At 44.2% G+C, this 20,245-nt stretch overlaps 2 protein-coding genes across 3 annotated transcripts in view; one reads left to right on the top strand and one right to left on the bottom strand.

Annotated features, from left to right (window-relative positions):
• MKRN2OS (MKRN2 opposite strand) lies at positions 1–5,671 on the bottom strand. Of its 2 annotated transcripts, XM_054480358.2 has the most exons (4): positions 5,445–5,671; positions 3,372–3,421; positions 2,054–2,216; positions 1–636 (listed from the first exon to the last, which is right to left on the bottom strand). In XM_054480358.2, the coding sequence occupies exons 1-4, from the start codon at positions 5,660–5,662 to the stop codon at positions 396–398; spliced, it is 672 nt and encodes a 223-aa protein (XP_054336333.1). In that variant the 5' UTR covers positions 5,663–5,671; the 3' UTR covers positions 1–395. The 2 variants fall into 2 exon arrangements, with proteins under 2 accessions (XP_054336333.1, XP_054336334.1); XM_054480359.1 differs by lacking the exon at positions 3,372–3,421 and having other exon boundaries at positions 5,445–5,502.
• An 11,222-nt stretch (positions 5,672–16,893) lies between these two features.
• MKRN2 (makorin ring finger protein 2) overlaps positions 16,894–20,245 on the top strand; it is a 28,822-nt gene continuing 25,470 nt past the window's right edge. The window contains exon 1 of the mRNA XM_054480357.2: positions 16,894–17,058. Within this exon, the coding sequence (XP_054336332.1) occupies positions 17,033–17,058 (26 nt within the window). The 5' untranslated portion in view covers positions 16,894–17,032. The remainder of the gene's footprint in view (positions 17,059–20,245) is intronic.

Raw genomic sequence — 20,245 nt, 5'->3', positions numbered from 1 at the left:
TTTTTTGAGGTGGAGTTTCACTCTTGTTGCCCAGGCTGGAGTGCAATGGCACGATCTCAACTCATCCCCACCTCTGCCTCCCGGGTTCAAGCAATTCTCCTGCTTCAGCCTCCCTAGTAGCTGGGATTAGAGGCATGCGCCACCATGCCCGGCTAATTTTGTATTTTTGGTAGAGACGAGGTTTCTCCGTTTTGGTCAGGCTGGTCTCGAACTCCCGACCTAAGGTGACCCACCTGCCTCAGCCTCCCAAAGTGCTGGGATTGCAGGCATGAGCTGCCGCGCCCGGCCCATACACGTTTTTATTAACCACAGTTAAATGCATTTAGAAATCCATAGTACTGATTAAAGGTAGCAACCACCCTACCCCCAGCGTCCGGGCTGCGCTTACATAGCTCTCAGCACAAACCGCCGCCCTCAGGGGGTTGCGCCTCCTGCTGGGGACAGTCAGTGACACAGAAGCCATGCTCCCGTATCGCCCGGTAGAGTGTGATGAACTTGGATGCCAGCCTTGTCCGCGGGACCACGTACTTCTCCGTAAATTCACCCTTGTCCAGTTGCTGTCTACCTTCTGCCATCAGAATGCAGTTAATGAACGTGAGTGCATAAGTGTAGCAGTTATGGTGGTGGTCTTCATACCTTATGGAAGAGAACAAGGGTGTTGAGAAGAAAAGCCTGCTCAGAACAGGCTGTGAAGCTACCAAAGGCCTTTCCTAACTTAAATCAGGTGCCTCAGCAAGCAAGGCCCCTGCATGTGCTGGCTTATGTGGTTAAGCAGCTTCAAGATGTGCACTTCAGGCCAGGTGCGGTGGCTCACACCTGTAATCCCAGCACTTTGGGAAGCCAAGGTGGGAGGATCACTTGAGGTCAGGAGTTCGAAACTTGCCTGGCCAACATGGTGAAACCCCATCTCTACAAAAAATACAAAAGTTAGCTGGGCATGGTGGTGCACGCCTGTGGTCCCAGCTACTTGGGAGGCTGAGGCAGGAGAACTGTTTGAACCGGCGGGAGGCAGAGGTTGCAGTAAGCCAAGATCGCACCACTGTACTCCAACCTGGGTGACAGAGTGAGTGAGACTCCATCTCAAAAAAAAAAAAAAAAATGCAATTCTAGGGAATGCTTGGTCTCTTGGGCTGTTTCTGCTTGCTACTGATTGGCATAGACTCACCCAGATGTTCAGAGTGGTTACTCAGTTGCAAGTTAACTACCAATTTGGGGAACTTATTGAACTTCTAGAGTTTAGAGATGGAATTCCATATGAGTTTTATGATATTCCGTAGTATCTAAACTTATTTCAGGGGAAACCTCAAAATAATTTAAATCCACAAATATGCTATACGTCTTATAAAATGTTGAGAGTGAGAAATTAACTTGAAATTGCTAAAATTACAAAAAAGCAGCTTTTACATTTTGAACATTGTTTTTTGTGTTTTTTTGTTTCTTTTTTTGAGACGAATTCTCACTCTGTTGCCCAGGCTGGAGTGCAATGGCGTGATCTCGGCTCACTGCAACCTCCGCCTCTTGGTTCAAGTGATTCTCCTGCCCAAGCCTACCAAGTAGGGACTACAAACGTCCACCACCACGCCTGGCTATTTTTGTATTTTTAATGGAGACGGGGTTTTACCATGTTGTCCAGGCTGGTCTCGAACTTCCGACCTCAGGTGATCCATCCACCTGCCTCAGTTTCCCAAAGTGCTGGGATTACAGGCGAGAGCCACCGTGCCCAGCCTGAATATCGTTTTTTTTTTAAATTTTTAAGGAAATACAATATCGTGACTTGCTATGTGTGTGTAAAAATACCTTGTCACATAACTAAAATAACTGAATACAGGTTCTAGACCTTTCAGCTCTTAAAACGCTGTGATTTTGTTGTATGTGTATGCTGACCCACCTCTGCAGAAAACCTGTTTAAATTCTGTCAGAGATGCTAATATCTCTGTATCAGTTCAACGTGAAGCTAAATGCTGCTGAGTCCTCTGTGAGCTTAGGCTACATGGGGATCCCACTTGCATAGCATGTGTGTGTCAGCGAGGGGGCAGCATCTGCAGTCGTGTACCTGTGAGGCAGCCAGGCCCCCGAGGTGGAGAAGTCTTCCAGGTACTTGTCCCATTGCTCCATCATTCCGTACATGTTGGGCTGCAGTAATGGGATGCTTATGCTCTGTTCCCACCCTGCTCCATCTCGCTGGACACCATGTGCTCTGTAATTATACACAACCCCTGCAAATCAAAACCAAAGTCATGTGAAGCCTCAAGGAAACACACACCTCTGTGAAAAGGGACATCAGAAAATGACAGTAGCCATGTGGTAACATGACATAAGATAAATCCAGGGGGGAGGTTCTAGAAACTTCCATCCACCTAATGAGCTTTAGATTTGCCTAGAGTCAGGGAAGGGTTTATGTAGCCTTCCCTGTTATCAGCGGTCACTTCCTTGAGAGAAACCCAGTTCTAGCTCTACTTGCTGTTCAGGGCTGTGAAGTTGCCCCCGGGAAACAGAGACAATAATAGGCACCAGGATATCATCTCCAATATTTTTATTGAAGTTCTCTATTTACCAATGGGTCAATCTTGTTTCCTTAAATCAGGAATAAATTTCCACCTGCCAAAGATGAGTGGTAAGTATGACTGTTCTTGTCGGTAACTAAGTTCAAAACCGTTCTGGGTTTCTGATTACAGTGTCAGTTTCTCTTGCCTCAGTGGGTAAGGAAAGGCTGTTAATAGACTTCAGCTGTGAGGCCTGGCTAGGTGCGTCACCTGCCTCACCATATCCAGGCTACACATCCTGCAGGTGGCTCCACCCAGGCCCTTTTCCTGCAGACAAGAAAGCTTCTGGCTGAAGGGTTGCACACTGCCCTCAGAGCTATAGGTGGCCAAAGGAACAGTTTTGTTTAATCTTCACTTTCCTTAAAAAAAAAAAAAAAAAAAAAAATTGCAGGCCCCACCACATCCTGCTTTACTCCTGAAGTCCCTAGAATGTGGGGACCCAGTGGTAGTCAGCTAAGCGTAGGATTGGAAGTCAGAGGGCCTGGTTCCAAATTCTGGTTCGGACACAAGATGTGAGATCTTGGGCAAGTCAATCTCACTGGACATCTATTTCTTCCTCTTTTAAAAACCAATAAAAAATGTACAGGTTTGTGAGGTTCTTCAGTGAGAAAACATTAAAGAGCTTTCAAATATTTTGTATTGTTAGTAATAATTTGCCATAAAGTCAAATATTTCTCATTTGGGGGCAATGCCCACCTCATGGTGCAGTATGAGAACCCAGTGAACAATGGAATCACTCATTAGATGTTGTCATAATCAAATCTCCACAAATACTGCTTTCCTTTTGCTGGGTAGTAGGGGTTTTTTAAGCTACAAAACTGCACTTACCATTTGTGTTAGTTATTCCAACATGAAGATCAGACCTTCCATCATACTCCCTGAAAGAAACAAGGTTTGTTTTTTTCTGGTTTGCATGTATTTGGCATGAAGAATTGGCATGTAAAGCAGGAGGAGGCCGAGCACAGTGGCTCAGACCTGTAATCCCAGCATTTTGGGAGGCCAAGGCGGGCAGATCACTTGAGACTAGAAGTTTGAGACCAGCCTGGCCAACATGGTGAGACCCCATCTCTACTAAAAATACAAAAATTAGCCAGGCGTGTTAGTGTGCATCTGTGATCCCAGCTACTCGGGAGGTTGAGGCACAAGAACAGCTTGAACCCGGGAGGCGGAGATTGCAGTGAGCCAAGATCGAACCACTGCACTCCACCCTGGGGGATAGAGCAAGGCTCTGTCCAAGAAAATAAATAGAACCGGCCGGATGCAGTGGCTCACACCTGTAATCCCAGCACTTTGGGAGGCTGAGGTGGGAGGATCTCTTGAGGCCAGGAGTTCGAGACCAGCCTGGAAAACATTGTGAAACCTCGTCTGTACTAAAAAATACAAAAATTAGCTGGGCATGGTGGAGGCAACTGTAATCCCAGCTACTCGGATGACTGAGACACGAGAATCGCTTGAACCTGGGAGACAGAGGTGGCAGTGAGCCAAGATTGCACCATTGCACTCCACCCTGGGCAACAGAGTAAGACCCTGTCTCAAAAAATAAATAAATAAATAATAACAATTTTAATCTTTGTTTTACAGATAAGGAACCAGAGATACCTGGAGCTGGTTAAAAGAACCAGGATAGGAATCGGGCTTTATGACACCAGAGCCTGTAATGCCCTCTTTGCGTTGGCTGCCTCCCTGAGCAATGCCCAGGGATGCTGTCTATTTAGCACCTAACAGTATGACCAAAACCTTTTACATACTTTGGTTCGTTTAATCCTTGCAGGGACCAGAAGGAAATTGATTAAGGAAGTTAGTAGGCAGGAAGGTGAGTAGTCAACTCTCATTTTCTTACTCAAAACCAGCACTCTTGAGGGGACAGGAAGTTAGGAGGGTAAACTCTAGGGAGCATTAGACTAATGATACACAGGAGCTGAACATATTTCCTAAAGCATACACCAACATTCTACGACCCATGCTCTCCTAAAGGCTGACTTACGCTGGGCCGATCCTAATCCTATTGGTAAACTCCACGGGGACAATAAAATATAAATCTGGCTGGGCACAGTGGTTGACGCCTGTAATCCCAGCACTCTGGGAGGCTGAGGCGGGTGGATCACCTGAGGTCAGGAGTTTGAGCCCAGCCTGGCCAGCATGGTGAAACCCCTTCTCTTAAAGAATACAAAAATTAGCCGGGTGTGGTGGTGGGCGCCTGTAATCCCAGCTACTCAGGAGCCTGAGGCGGGAGAATCGCTTGAACCCGAGAGGTGGAGGTTGCAGTAAGCTGAGCCACCATTGCACTCCAGCCTGGGCAACAAGAGCAAAACTCTGTCTCAGGAAAAAAAAAAAAAAAAAAAAAAAAAAGGTATAATCCTTTCTTTTGCTTTCTAATTCATCCTTTTTGTTTATGCCGGCACTCTCAGCAAGAGAGAACTGAATTTGTTCTTAAAGCCAGGTGGTGTCTACAGTGGAAATAGATCAGTTCTAGTCTTCAGTTTAATTTGCCTCCATACAAAATAGTCTGCAAGTGCCAGTTCATCGGGCCCTGTAGGTTGTACCTGTTTGTCACTGAAACTACAAATTAATTGGCAGTAAAGGTATTAGATAAGATTAGCTGCTGGGTCATTTTCCCGGTTAGCCGCTGAGCACGTATTTTTCTCTCTGAATATCATATGAGCAGGTTTACTCTTCATATATTCCACATATATTCTTGCACTTATCACTGCAGGAACATATGCACACCATCTATTTTTATGAAGCCAGTAGGCCTGCATCTCAGGATTTAAGGCCAAAGCAGCACTGAAAAAATTGTTCACCAAACCTCACACATTATGTATTAAGAAAAGGAAAGTTTAGTGACTAAAACAGAAGGAAAAGTTTGCACAATGCAATTTAACACTTTAAAAAACACTGTACCTAAGAAATGTCCCCTGAGTTGGTCTGAGGAGGAATGAACATTTTTCTTGATGTCCATTAGTAAATGGATTAGCGATGCTAACAGGTGCGTCCTCCAGCTTCCTCGAGCCCAGGTCCTGCTGGCAGAGAGGGCAGCACTGGGGCACACTGAAGCTGTAGATGTATTTCTCACAGTGGTTGAATTTAATTAAAGCCTTCCCAGCCTCTGCGCAGTGCATAGCTTTCACCTCCTGGAATGCCAGGGGAGGTTTCCAGAGACTTCCTTTTCCTCATTATACACCTGGCGAATGCACACCACCCCAAGGAACCTGATCAATGGTGATGTCATCCTGACTGATGGCTTCAGAAGCCAAACCAGATAGGATTAACCAGTAGCCAGGCCTCCCCATAGACTGTTTCTTAAAGAGCTAGTTTCTATTTGTTTATTTCCATTGTTTGTGGTAACTGATAACTTCCAGCTCCTATTCATCCTTTAAAGCTTCACTTTTCTGTGAAAGTTTTCTCAGCTTCCCCCAGTCTTCCCTTGCAGTGGCAGCGCTGGATTCATGTTTCTGTCAGAACTCTTATTTATTTATTTAGAGACAGGGTCTCACTCTGTCACCCAAGCTGGAGTGCAGTGGCACGATCTTGGCTCACTGCAACCTCCACCCCAAGGTTCAAGTGATTCTACCCATTCAGCCTCCACAGGTAGCTGGAACTACAGACACACGCCATTATACCCAACTAATTGTTGTGTTTTTTGGTAGAGGTGGGGGTTTCACCATGTTGGCCAGGCTGGACTTGAAGAGGCCTGCCTCGGCCTCCCAAAGAGCTGGAATTACAGGTGTGAGCCACTGCACCAAGCCTAGAACTGTTATTTAATCATTTAGTTTTGTTTCTGCCGTTAGTCTGTGAGCTTCTTGGAATTGGAGACCTTTACTTTTGTGTTCCCAGAATTGGTTAGATCATTTGTTGTTGCATAAATAAATCCTTAATTTAAGGCTATTTTATTTTGACATTTTATATTATAAAAGTAATTTTGCTTATAAAAAAATTAACATCCAGAATGTTCTGGGGATTTTTTTAAAAAGTTGACAGCCCTGTTAGAAATAAGGATAGTGGTTACAGGAGGGAGGTACTGACTGGGAGAGGACAGAGGTGGTTTCTCGGGTCCAGGGCTGTTGTGACTCATCTGGGTGTTAATAATATGGGAGATTCCATTTGTGAAAAATCATCAAGCTATGCATTTTATTATATGCAGTATATAATTTTTCAATTTTAAAATAATTTTTTAAATTTTTTATTTTGTGGGTACATAATGGGTGTATATATTTAAAGGGTTTATGGGATTTTTTTTTGAGACAGAGTCTCACTCTTGTCACCAGGCTGAAGTGCAGTGGTGTGATCTTGGCTCACTGCAACCTCCGCCTCCTGGGTTCAAGTAATTCTCCTGCCTCAGCCTCCTGAGTAGCTGGGATTACAGGTGCCCACCACCACGCCCAGCTAATTTTTGTACTTTTAGTAGAGATGCGGTTTCACCATGTTGGCCAGGCTGGTCTCGAACTCCTGACCTCAGGTGATCCTCCCACCTCAGCCTCCTAAAGTGCTGGGATTACAGGCGTGAGCCACCACACCCAGCCTACATGGGATATTTTGATACAGGTATACAATGTGCAATAATCACATCAGGGTAGATGGGGTGTACAATTTAAAAATAATTTTTAGCTAGGTGTGGTGGTGCACACCTGTAGTCCCAGTTACTCAGGTGGCTGAGATGGGAGGAGTGCTTGAGCCTGGAAGGTTGAGGCTGCATTGAGCCAAGATCATCCCTCTGTGCTCTAGCCTGGGCCACAGAGTGGGACCCTGTCTCTAAATAAATAAATAAAATACTTTTAAGCAATTCCATAAAAATATTCAGAAAAAAAGTAATGCCCCTTGTTTCTCACATAACATTTTTCCACCCACCATATTCTACTTTCTGGAGAAAACTAATGGTATGTTAGGCTTTTTAAAAGCTCAATATTGGCTGGGTGTGATGGCTCACACCTATAACCCCAGCACTTTGGGAGGCTGAGGCAGGTGGATCGCTTGAGCCCAGGAGTTCGAGACCAGCCTGGGCAACATGACAAGACTCCATCTCTACAAAAAATACAAAAATTAGCCAGATTTGGTGGTGTGTACCTGTAGTCCCAGCTACTTGGGAGGCTAAGGTGGGAGGACTGCTTGAGCCCAGGAGGTCTTGACTGCATAGAGCCATGATCGCGCCACTGTACCCCAGCCTGGGTGACAGAGTGAGACCCTGTCTCTAAAAGCAGAACAAAACAAAAACCCTCAATATTGTTATATTGTATACTGTTTTGAAGTTTGTGTTTTTGCCTCATCTTGGAAACTTTTCCACAATATCAGTAATATAGGTCTAGTTCATTTCAGATTGCATTGGAATCCACATTTTGGTTGTACTACACTTTAACCAAGGCCCAATTGATGCCTATAGTTCCAAAGATAAGCAATCTTAAAGGGGAGACCCACAGAGAAGGTGTCATGGCAGGTAAAGGCACTTCAGGAGGGTTAAGTATTTCACAATGTACATTTAAATAAATTACAGTATGCTAAAATGCAGAAAAGTGCATCTTCAGTATTATAACATGAGAATGATCATCAGACTCACAGAACTAGAAAAGACCTCAGAAATCATTTCAACCAACCTTCTCTTGTTACAGTGAAGGCAGAGAGCTTATAGCTAGACACTCAGCTCAGGTGACAAAGACCTGAGATTGTTCATTATTAATACAAACCACATGGTACAGCTGGGCGCAGTGGCTCACGCCTGTAATCCCAGCACTTTGGGAGGCCAAGGCAGGTGGATCACCTGAGGTCAGGAGTTCAAGACCATCCTGACCAATATGGTGAAACCCCGTCTCTACTAAAATTACAATAAGCCGGCCGGGTGCGGTGGCTCACGCCTGTAATCCCAGCACTTTGGGAGGCTGAGGCGGGTGGATCACGAGGTCAGGAGATCGAGACCATCCTGGCTGACACGGTGAAACCTCATTTCTACTAAAAATACAAAAAATTAGCCGGGCGCGGTGGCGGGTGCCTGTATTCCCAGCTACTCGGGAGGCTGAGGCAGGGGAATCGCTTGAACCTGGGAGGCGGAGTTTGCAGTGAGCAGAGATCGCGCCACTGCACTCCAGCCTGGACGATAGAGCGAGACTCCGTCTCAAAAAAAAAAAAAAAAAAACAGCTGGGTGTGGTGGCGGACGCCTATAGTCCCAGCTACTTGGGAGGCTGAGACAGGAGAATCACTTGAACCCAGGAGGCGGAGGTTGCAGTGAGCTGTGACTGCACCATTGCACTCCAGCCTGGGCTACAGAGCGAAACTCTGTCTCAAATAAATAAATAAATAAACCACATGGTATTGTTTGTTAGGTTGCTTGAGTGACCAAAGCCACTTTCAATTGAGAATATAATCTTTCTGACACCAACACCAAGAGGTATTGTTAATCTCATGAAAAGAGATTGAGGCACCATGCTTTAATAAACATTTTAAATATACCAGCATTTTTTTTCAACACAAGCATCTTCAATCCTTTTTTACCTTGTCTCTATCTTTAAAAACCTTATTATAAAATAAAACACAGACACAGAAAACTACAGAAATTGTAGTTTTTAAAAGATTTTTAAAGGCACTTTATTTTTTATTTTATTTTATTTGAGACGGAGTCTCACTCTGTCACCTAGGCTGGAGTGCAGTGGCGTGATCTTGCCTCACTGCTACCTCCACCTCCCAGGTTCAAGCGATCCCTTTGCCTCAGCCTCCCAAGTAGCTGAGACTACAGGCACCCACCATCACGCCTGACTAATTTTTTGTATTTTTAATAGAAATGGGGTTTCTCCATGTTGGCCAGGCTGGTCTTGAACTCCTGACCTTGTGATCTGCCCGCCTCGGCCTCCCAAAGTGCTGGGATTACAGAAGTGAGCCACCACACCTGGCCTATGTTATTTGTTTGTTTGTTTGTTTATGAGATGGAGTCTTGCTCCATTGCCCAAGCTGGAGTGCAGTGTTGCAGTCTCAGCTCACTGCAGCCTCCGTCTCCCGGGTTCAGGCGGTTCTCCTGCCTTAGCCTCCCAAGTAACTGGGATTACAGGTATGCACCACAGCACCTGGCTAATTTTGTATTTTTAGTAGATATGGGTTTTCACCATGTTGGCCAGGCTGGTCTCAAACTCCTGACCTCAAGTGATCCTCCCGCCTCAGCCTCCCAAAGTGCTGGTATTACAGTTGTGAGCCACCACACCCAGCCTATTTTATTTTATTTTTTGAGACAGGGTCTTGCTGTGTCACCCACGTTGGAGTGCAGTGGTGCAATCAGTGCTCAATGCAGCCTCAAACTTCTGGGCTCAAGGATCCTCCCACTTCAGCCTCCCAATCAGCTGGAACTACAGATGCATAACACCACAGCTGGCTAATATTTTAATTTTAATTTTTATAGAGACAGGGTCTTGTTATGTTGCCCAGGCTTGTCTTGAACTCCTGGACTCAAGTGATCCTCCTGCGTCAGGCTCACAAAGTGCTGGGATTATAGGTAGCGCCCTATAATTTTGGCTTGAAGAACTCCTTTTAGTATTTCTTATAGGGCAAGTTTTCTAGTGATGAACTCTCACCTAGTAGAATGGCTAAAATCCAAAACACTGAGAATACCAAATACTGGAGAGGATGTGGAGCAACAGGAACTCTCATTGCTGGTGGGAATGCAAAATGGTATAGTGATTTGGAAAATAGTCTGCCAGTTTATTACAAAACTCAACAAACTCTTACCGTATGACCCAGAAATTGTGCTCTTTGGTATTTACCCAAATGAATGAAAACCCACATCCACACGAAAACCTGCACATAGACGTTTACAGCAGCTTCATTCATAATTGCTAATACTTGGAAGCAACCAAGATGTCCCTCAGCAGGTGAATGGAAAAACTGTGGTACATCCAGACAAGGGACTATTGTTCAGTGCCAAAAAGAAGCAAGCTATCAAGCCGTGAAAGACATGGAGGAAACTTAAATGCGCATCACTAAATGAAAGAAGCCAATCTAAAAAGGCTGTGTACTGTATGACTCACAATTATATGAAACTGTGGAAAAGGCAGAACTGCAGAGACAGGAAAAAGATCAGTGGTTGACGGAAGGGAGGGATAAATAGGCAGAGTACAGAGAATTTTTAGGGCGGTGAAACTACTATAATATGTCAGTATACGTTTGTCAAAACCCATAGAATAAGCCTGGGCAAAATAGCGAGACCCCATCTCTACAAAAAATTTTTTAAAACCTAGCCAGGCACTTGTCCTCCAAAATGCCCACTTGGCCCTCTTCCAGGTATATTTTACTTTCTTTTCATTCCTGCTCTGAAGCTTTTTAATAAACTTTCGCTCCTGCTGTAAAACTTGCCTCAGTCTCTTTTTCTGCCTTATGCCCCTCAGTCGAATTCTTTCTTCTGAGTAGGCAAGAATTGAGGTTGCTGCAGGCCTGTACGGATTCACTGCCGATAACTCAGACACCTGCCACCGGTAACATATTTTGGTGTTGGGTAACTCAGATAACTTCCTCTGCTAACATAGTTTGCTGTGTGACTCAAATACATTCCCTAGTGGACACGTATCCATTTGATTCCTTAAGGAAAGTGTACCATTCCAGTCAAAGCCTTGGTAAAATAACCAGTTTCTTCACAGTATCAGCAATACAGGTCTAGTTCATTCTTTCAGATTGCATAGGAATCCACCCATCAGTGGGACATGACAGAGGCAAAATCCTGCCCCTGTCTCCTTTGGACTTGGTTACATACCGCTTTCACCAACCCAAGGAGCCACCCTCCTGCCCTGACAGACAGCAAGTGGCCAAGACCCACAAAATGACCACCACCACCCCTCTGTCATTACATTTTATCAAAAAAAAAAAAAAAAAAAGGCCGGGCACAGTGGCTCACGCCTGTAATCCCAGCACTTTGGGAGGCTGAGGTGGGTGGATCACTTGAGGCCAGGAGTTTGAGACCAGCCTGGCCAAAATGGTGAAACCGTCTCTACTAAAAATACAAAAACACAAAAATTAGCCTGGCGTGTTGGCACGCGGCTGTAGTCCCAGCTATTCCAGAGACTGAGGCAGGAGATTCGCTTGAACCTGGGAGGTGGAGGTTGCAGAGAGTTGAGATCACACCATTGCACTCCAGCCTGGGTGACAGAGTGAGACTCTGTCTCAGAAAAAAGAAAAAAAAATCAAGATGATACATTTAAATCCAACTATATTACATTTAGTGTAAATGGAGTAAATGCTCCAATACAAAAAACAAGGCCGGGCACGGTGGCTCACGCCTGTAATCCCAGCACTTTGGGAGGCCGAGGCAGGTGAATCACTAGGTCAGGAGTTCAAGACCAGCCTGGCCAAGATGGTGAAACCCTGTCTCTACTAAAAATACAAAAAATTAGCTGGGCGGGGTGTTGGGCGCCTGTAATCCCAGCTACTTGGAAGGCTGAAGCAGAGAATTGCTTGAACCCTAGAGGCGGAGGTTGCATTGAGCTGAGATCATGCCGCTGCACTTCAGCCTGACCAACAGAGCAAGACTCCATCTCAAAAAAAAAAAAAGCTTTCCAAAACTTCCATAAAAAAATGAAATCTGAATAGCTTTATATATAAGCAATTAGATCTTTTTCATTTTTAAAAATTTAAAATTTTTTTTTTTTTAAGACGGAGTCTCACTCTGTCGCCCAGGCTGGAGTGCAATGGCACCATCTCGGCTCATCAAATCCTCTGCCTCCCGGGTTCAAGCTATTCTCCTGCCTCAGCCTCCCGAGTAGCTGGGATTACAGGCATGTGCCACCACGCTTGAATAATTTTGTATCTTTAGTAGGGTTGGGATTTCTCCATGTTGGCCAGGCTGGTCTTGAACTCCTGACCTCAGGTGATCTGCATGCCTGGGCCTCCCAAAGTGCTGGGATTACAGGTGTGAGCCACCATGCCCCACATTTAAATTTTTAATTAAAAATCATCCTGCAGGCTGGGCATGGTGGCTCACGTCTGTAATCCTAGCACTTTGGGAGGCCGAGGTGGGCAAATTTCTTGAGCTCAGGAGTTTGAAACCAGCCTGGGCAACATAGTGAGATCTCCTGTCTACAAAAAATAAAAAATTGGCCAGGAGTGGTGGAGCGTGCCTGGCGCACACCTGTAGTCCCAGCTACTTGAGGGGCTGAAACCAGGAGGTGGAGGCTGCAGTGAGCCAAGATCACACCACGGCACTCCAGCCTGGGTGACAAAGTGAGACCCTGTCTCCAAAAAAAAAAAAAAATCTTCCTGCACAGTAAACTGCAGGCTGAGATGGCTTCCATGGTAAATTCTTCCAGACGTTTAAGGGAAAAATTAATACCCATATTACACAGACTTTTCCAGAGAATAGAAAAGAAAGACTTCCAAGCTCATTTTATGAGACCAGCATATCCCAGATACCAACACCTGGCATGGACATTATAAGAAAGGAACACTACAGACTAATATCTCTCGTACACAAGGATGCAAAAATTCTAAACACAATTTTAACAACTAGATGATTTATAGAAAATATATCATGGCCATATGGGGTTTATCCTGAGCAATTGGATAGGGTTAACATTAAAAATCAATCAGTATAATTCAATACATTACCAGTATAAAAGGGAAACACAATATAGGTTTCTGAATACATGCAAAAAAAAGTGATAAAAGTCAAGATGTGTTCATGATAAAAATGCTAATAAAACCAGAAAGAAACTTTCTTAATTCGGCAATGGATAGCCTAAAAAAAATTCTAGGACTAACATTTTAAGTAAAATATTAGTTTAATATTTTAAGTAAAATATTAAATATTTTTATTGAATCCAGGAACAAAATAAGATGTACACTATTACTACTTCTCCTTAACATTGTTCTGAAGCCTGTAGACAGTGCATGCAATAAGGCAAGGAAAAGAAATAAAAGATACAAAGATGAAAAGGAAACAAAACTGTCATTATTTGCTGATGGCGTGATTGTGTGTAGAAAATCAATAACTAACTACAAATAAACCATTAGAATTCAAAATTTAGCATGGAGCTGAATCCCAAGTCAGTATACAAAGATCTAGCGTATTTCTATATATAAGCAACAAGCAGTTCGGAAATTTTAGGAATATCATTTAAAATAGCATCGAAAACCGCTTCTAGGGGCTGGTCGGCACAGAAAGAAAACGAAAGCTTTGCAAGAAAAGGGTCTCTGTGTCTCCGCCCAGATGGCCATTTTGAGTCCCGAGCTGGCAGCCACCCTTCTCTTCTGTTTTCTTAGCTTCTTCACCCGCCTCCATCTGATACGCCTTTTTCCCCCGTGTGTTTGGTAGCAAAGTTGCTTTTCCTAAGGGGCGAGAACGGGAGCTGGTGGTTAGCAAGCAGACGTAAAGTTTTACGCGCCCCTGCTACGGGCAGGAGCGAGTGGCCCAGCCTTCTCTGCCAGCGCGGGTTCCCTGGGGGTGAGGAAAGTGAGTTCCACGTCCCCGGTAGGGCAGGACTTGGTGTTTAGTGCCCAGCGCCAGATAACGCCGGAAGAACCCCAAGTGGAGACTGCTTGCATCCTTCGGGAAAAATCTAAGTGCTAAGTACCATGACAGTAGCAGGAACCAAGCTGTTGGGTACAGCTTGTGGAAGTGCACACTGGCCGTCGTTGATCCCGTGTTTTATTATTTATTTATTTTTTTCGTGTGTGTATATATATATATACACACACACATATATATACATGTATATACATATATACACATATATACATATACACATATATACATATATACGTATATACATATATACACATATATATACATATATACACACACATATATACATATATATACACACATATATATATATATAGCCCATGACACAGCCCTCAGGAGATCCTGAGAACATGTGCCCGATCCAGTGTTTTATTAGCACAGATACCCTAAAGGGCACCAGCAGTACAAGGCTGATGAAATAACTTACGGCATAGTCGTACAATGGAATACTATACAGTTCTACAAAAGAAGGAAGAGGCTCTATGTACTGATATGGAAAAATCTTCACTGATATGTACGCTGTGCAGAACAGTACGTACGTTATCTTTTCTACAAAAGGGAGAAAATAATATATATGTATTTACTTGTGTATATTTAAAGAAATTCTGGAAAGATATATACAAAGTTTATAACAGTGGCCAGGTTTTGAGTTTTTAAAAAATGTTTCTGCTTTTTGTTTTGAAGAGGCGGGAGCTAAATTGACAGGAGACTGAGACTTTTCACTTTACGCTTTTAAAATATTTGAACATAATAACGTTCAGATCGTGAATGTATTCCATAAAGAATGAGATAAGCTGAATTTTAAAAATAAGTGGCATGGGCTGGGCGCGGTGGCTCTCGCCCATAATCCCAGCACTTTGGGAGGCCGAGGCTGGTGGATTACCTGAGCTCAGAAGTTCGAGACCAGTCTGGGCAACAGGGTGAAACCCCGTCGCTACTAAAACACAAAAAATTAGCTGGGCATGGCAGCGTGTGCCTGTATAATCCAAGCTACTCCGGAGGCTGAGACAGGAGAATCGCTTGAACACGGGAGGTGGAGGTTGCAGTGAGCCAAGAGCACGCCACTGCACTCCAGCCTGGGTGACAGAGCAAGACTCTGTCTCAAAAAAAAAAAAAAAAAAAAAAAAAAAAAAAAAAAAAAAGACGTGTAATTTTTACGAGCATGAATTGCATGGATCAAATGTGTTATGAATTAAAATGCAATATTCAAGACACTGAAAACAAAATTTCCAGTATACTTCCAAATTCCTGAGAAAAATTTCAAAAGTTCTAAGTAATTGGAAGTATGTACCATGCTCATTCATTGGAAGACTCAATATTTTTATAGCAAAGTAAAAGAAGAACATACAGTTATACATACATAACATGGAAAGATCTCACAAATAAAATGTTAGTCAAAAGAAGGCAGACAAAAGCATAGATACTGAATTATTATTTATATGAAAATCAAGAACAGTTAAACTAATTTATAGTGATAGAGATGAACCCAAGCAATGACCTTTGTAAAGTATTGACTGGGAAGGACCATAAGGAAGCCTTCTGGGGTGTCGATAATATCCACCCCCCACCCACCTACCCCCCTTTTTTTTTTTTAAGAGACAGGGTCTTGCTTTGTGATCTAGGCTGGAGTGCAGTGGTGCGATCACAGTTCACTGCAGCCTCGACTGCAGTGAACTATGCTCAAAGGATCCTTCCGGCTCAACCTCTCCTTACTCCAGCATTTTGAAGTTTAGTCGAGCATGGTGTCGCACACCTGTATTCCCAGCTGCTGGGGAGGTTAAGGCAGAGGATTGCTTGAACTATGATGGCGCCACTGCACTCCAGCCTGGGCGACAGAGCAAGACCCTGTCTCAAAACAAAACAAAACAAAACATTCTTTATTTTGATCTGGGTGGTAGTTTCATGAGTGTATGCATGTGCAAAAATTCATAGAATGTGTTTGGTGCACTTATATTGTGCATGTTATGTATCTCGAGGTTTTAAGCAATGAGAAACCATTGTAAGATTAAAAGGTGAATGACATGATCCGATTTATATTTTAAAAATAGATTTTTACCTGGAGCGGAAGCCAGAAGACCAGTTAAAAGGCTATTGCATGGCTAGCCGGGCGTGCACGCCCGTAATTCCGGCTACTTGGGAGGCTGAGAGGCAGGAGAATCGCTTGAACCCGGGAGGCGGAGGTTGCAGTGAGCCGAGATCGCCCCACTGCACTCCAGCCTGGGCAACAAGAGAGAAACTCCGTCTCAAAAAAAAAAAAAAAAGTTATCGCATGGTGCTAGGTAGAAGGGACGGTGGAAAGGGGCCGAAGAGGACGCATTGGACAGAGGTGTGGGAGCAGAATCTGCAGGGTATAGAGAGCTAGAGGGAAGTGTCAAAAATAACTTTTGGGGTTTCCACCATAGGAAATGGAAGACGAGCAGCACAGGACTGGCAGGAAAGAAAATGAAGACTAAAACTTGTGGAAGTAGAGACGGGGAAAGAGCAGTTGGGAGAGAGCTAAGGAATTTCCTTAAGTAGGAGGCGAGGTCCGGCGGGAACAATTGAGGCAGAGCTTGAGAAGGGTGTCCAGGGAGTGCAAATATGAATGGATAGGGGCATCTGGGATTAAGAGGAGAGGCTGGAGTTTGCCCCAGGAATGGTGAAGTGCCTCGAAGGAGGCGGGAGATCCTTAATGAATACTCTTGGCGATCGGGGCAGAATCGCAGGCACTAACAGTAGGCATCGGGATAAGACAGGCAGGACTAGGATGCCAGCCAGGCTCCGCCCCGGAGGCTTGGAAGTGCGGGACACCGAGAGCAGGGACGCCGGGACAGCCTGCCCGATCCCCGGTGCGGAACCAATTGTGACGGCGGCTAGGTTACCCGCCGGCGCTACAAAGGTGATACACCGGAGGGGCGGCGTGCGCCGGCGTGACGCGGCTACGCGGGATGGGCCGGGCCAGGGCCAAGGCCGAGGCGGCAGCGGCTGCGAGAGGCGGCGGCACGACGACGGTCCCTCAGCCCAGCCACCATGAGCACCAAGCAGGTCACTTGCAGGTCAGTGCGCGGGAGCCAGGAGCGCCGGGCCGCTCCCCCAGGCCGCAGGGGGGCCTGTGCGCGCCAGTCCTGTCGCCCGGGAACCTGAGGCTAGAGCGGGACTCGGAAAGTTACTCAGCTGTTCGCGGCGGGGCTTTGCGAGGCACAGCGAGCGCTGCGGCCAGAGCCGGGGATCTGGGGGATGCGTGGCCGAGACGCTGGGCGAGGCCAGAGCTGGGGGCTACGCCGCGAGTTTGAAGCGTGGCCCCTGTGGGCTGGGAGGAAGGACGTCCTAGCCAGGGCCGTGCAGGATGCCGGGGCGCTGTCGAGAAGGTTCTGGGGCTTACGCTTTAACTGGAAAAGATTTGGAGTTGAGTAAAGGGACGCCAAGAGGACGTTTACAAATGAGGATACCACATAGGAGTAATTTGTTAATCGATTATAAGGGCCTCAAAGTTTGGAGAATCCAGATGCAATCTAAACTTGCAGAGAGTTAGAAAGTAAAAATTGTTGTGTGGAAAATAATAACGACAGGTAGCATATTCTGAATATCGATGAAGCGCCCTGCATATTTCCAAGTCCTTTATATTCATTATTATCAGACTTCACAGTAAGACAACTTAGTAGTTATTATTACCATTTTACAGTGCAGGAAACTGAGACTGAAAGACGTTGACACTCCCTTTTATCTTAGTGAGAGAGCCATTTACGAGGAGAAATGCCACGGTAATGGATGGTTTATTGTAGAAAATAGAAAGCCAGATAGCTACACTACGACTTCTCCTATGAAATAGAATGGTGTGGTTGTGTAACACCCTCATTGCTTGGTCAGCTTGTGGCTTACTGGTAATGGAGTCTAGTCCTATTGAATTGTATGCTTGGAAAATGCAAATTTCATTTAATAATTTCTGTGGGAAACATTGCTTAAAAACAGTTATAGAGTTTGTGTAATAAACAGTTTATTTTCTATGTTATTACTTCTCTTCATTGGTATGAATAGTCGAGACGTGACTGTGCAGTAAGTTTTCTATTAGCATTAGTGTACATTTACTGTTCAATTTATCCAAGGCCCAGGTGGCTTATGTTAAGCTGTTGTCAGAAATTTGCACCTAGTGTCTATAAAGACTTTTACTAGGTTTTTTGTACTGGAAGGTGTTCTGTGAAGACGGGTTTGTGTGTGTTTACGTATTTTTATTTGTATAAAGTTTCTCCTGCTGGAGGAAGTATTCCTAGGTCATTGTGCACTGTAAAGTAGCTTGTAGCCTTCTAGAAAAACCTCTCTATTCCTCCCCACGCTTATGGTTTAATTCTACCGTTTATTCCTGTACCTCATCTAAGAAGTGTCCACAAAACAGTACACATTTATGTAATGATGCTTTATCATTGAATCTCAACTCTGTAGTATCTTATTTTACAAAAAGGAATCTTATGCTCAGAAAGACTTGAAATTTGCCTAAAATTTCGCACCTTAGTAGAGGCACAAGGACCTAAATCAGGATCATCTTGGTGTTTTCCTTGTATACCTGGAGATAGCTTGACTTGAAAGCTTTAATTCTGTTTCCCAAACAGGGGTGTTCTGTAGGATGTTGTTCCATATAAATGAAGATCAGGCTGGAATGTTGAGAAGGGATCACTTCTGTTTAAGTGTTTATTCATGTTTGTTGGGGACTTACAATGTGCTGCGGCTCTTAGGTACTGTAGTGTATAATCCAGGAACCAGCGCTATTCCACAGATCGTAAAACTGAGCCTCAGCATTGAAGCGACTTGCCTAAGGTCATTTAGCTTCCAGGTGACAGAGGTGTGAAATCAAAGTTCATGCCCTCATAGACTGTAGGGCCTCCAGATAAGTTTCGAAATGCTAAATTAAAATTTCCTTACTGCAGGACTTTTCAAAGCTTTTAATATGTTCTCATGAAAGGAAACTCATACAAGGATATGTAAAACTGCAAAGAAGTTTACTCACAAAGGGGTGTAAAGGAGTCAGGGCTCCCGATGACTGCCTTGCCAAATAAAAAACATAACAGGTGTTTTAAGTGGGAAAAACCCAATATGACCAAGAGTACCAAGTTTACATTAGTGTGTTTATCTACCATCAACTTTTCTACCAGCTTATCTACCAAAAGCTTTTCTCACTTTATTATCTCATTAACAAAAGCCTTATCTCTAGACATTGATAATTTATAGGAAATATTCAAGGTATGATTTATTTTGGGGACCAGATCTAAGCAGGGTGTTGTTTTTTTTTTTTTTTTTTTTTTTAAATCTCAGGTCACAAAGTTTTAGGTTTGTTTTCCTGACTGTGGGATGTGATGTACATGTTTATTTTGAATGACAGCAGAATAATGTCAGGTTTGCTTCCAATCTGTTAGGTATTATGTCTCTCCAAGAGATGCTTATCAAATGCTAGGAGTCTCAAACCTAATGACAAAGACACTCCATGTTTTTATTGCCTGGAATGGTAAAAATGACTGCTCGTACAGTTATACTGTCAGTCAGCTCTTCTGATTCCTTGACATGCCGCTCTATCCAGAATCTCAATCTGTGCATTTTTGCTGATTCCCCTCCCCCACAACCATCTCCCTGTCTTCCAGTCTGTTTTCAGAGCCCTGGGGGAGGCCCTTATTATAGCTTGGTAACCAGTTTATTTCAACCTCTCCTCTTGTGATAGAGCTTCCCTGCATCTCATAATCACTATTAGAAGACACAGGATTTCATTGTCCTAAGATAGTCAAGCCTTGGGCTTTTGATTCTTTGAAAGTCACAAAACATGGGGGATCTTTTCAGCTGGCAGGTGGTAGGAAGAGTTTGAGCTCCAGGGTTGGGCAGTTCTGGATTCTAATCCTGGTACCACCTGTGCCACAACTGCCTCATCTGTGAAATGAGGATGGTAATGCCTAACCGGCAGGGCTGTTTAAAAATTAAATAATAGCAACAAACCATTTATTTTGTATTAGGATGAGTACTTACATGCATTTTCTCAGTTAAATGTCCCAGTAGTCTATCATAGCAGTCTATGAAGTAAGTGCAGTTATTATAATCACATTACAGATGGGGAAACTGAGGCTCAGTGATTTAAATAACTTGCTCAAGCTCACATAGCAAGCAGTCTGACTTCAGTGTCTTCACCACCACACCGTACTTCATTTTATCCCCACCTCTAATCAGTACATTTATTGCAAGCCTGCCACAGTGCCTACCATTTGCGTC

The sequence above is a fragment of the Pongo pygmaeus genome, chromosome 2 (genome assembly GCF_028885625.2).
Source record: "Pongo pygmaeus isolate AG05252 chromosome 2, NHGRI_mPonPyg2-v2.0_pri, whole genome shotgun sequence".
NCBI classification, from domain to species: Eukaryota; Metazoa; Chordata; class Mammalia; order Primates; family Hominidae; genus Pongo; species Pongo pygmaeus.
The sequence above is the reverse complement of the archived record's forward strand: the minus strand, read 5'-3'. Positions and strand labels throughout refer to the sequence as shown.

What these genes read in the sequence shown, in the direction of transcription:
- MKRN2OS (XM_054480358.2), bottom strand. Translation starts at nt 5,662, where the DNA reads ATGCACTGCGCAGAGGCTGGGAAGGCTTTAATTAAATTCAACCACTGT. An exon ending in TGGAATAACTAACACAAATG is followed by an intron (nt 2,217 to 3,371) that starts GTAAGTGCAGTT and finishes TTTGATTTGCAG; the next exon opens with GGGTTGTGTATAATTACAGA. An exon ending in GGGGCCTGGCTGCCTCACAG is followed by an intron (nt 637 to 2,053) that starts GTACACGACTGC and finishes CTCTTCCATAAG; the next exon opens with GTATGAAGACCACCACCATA.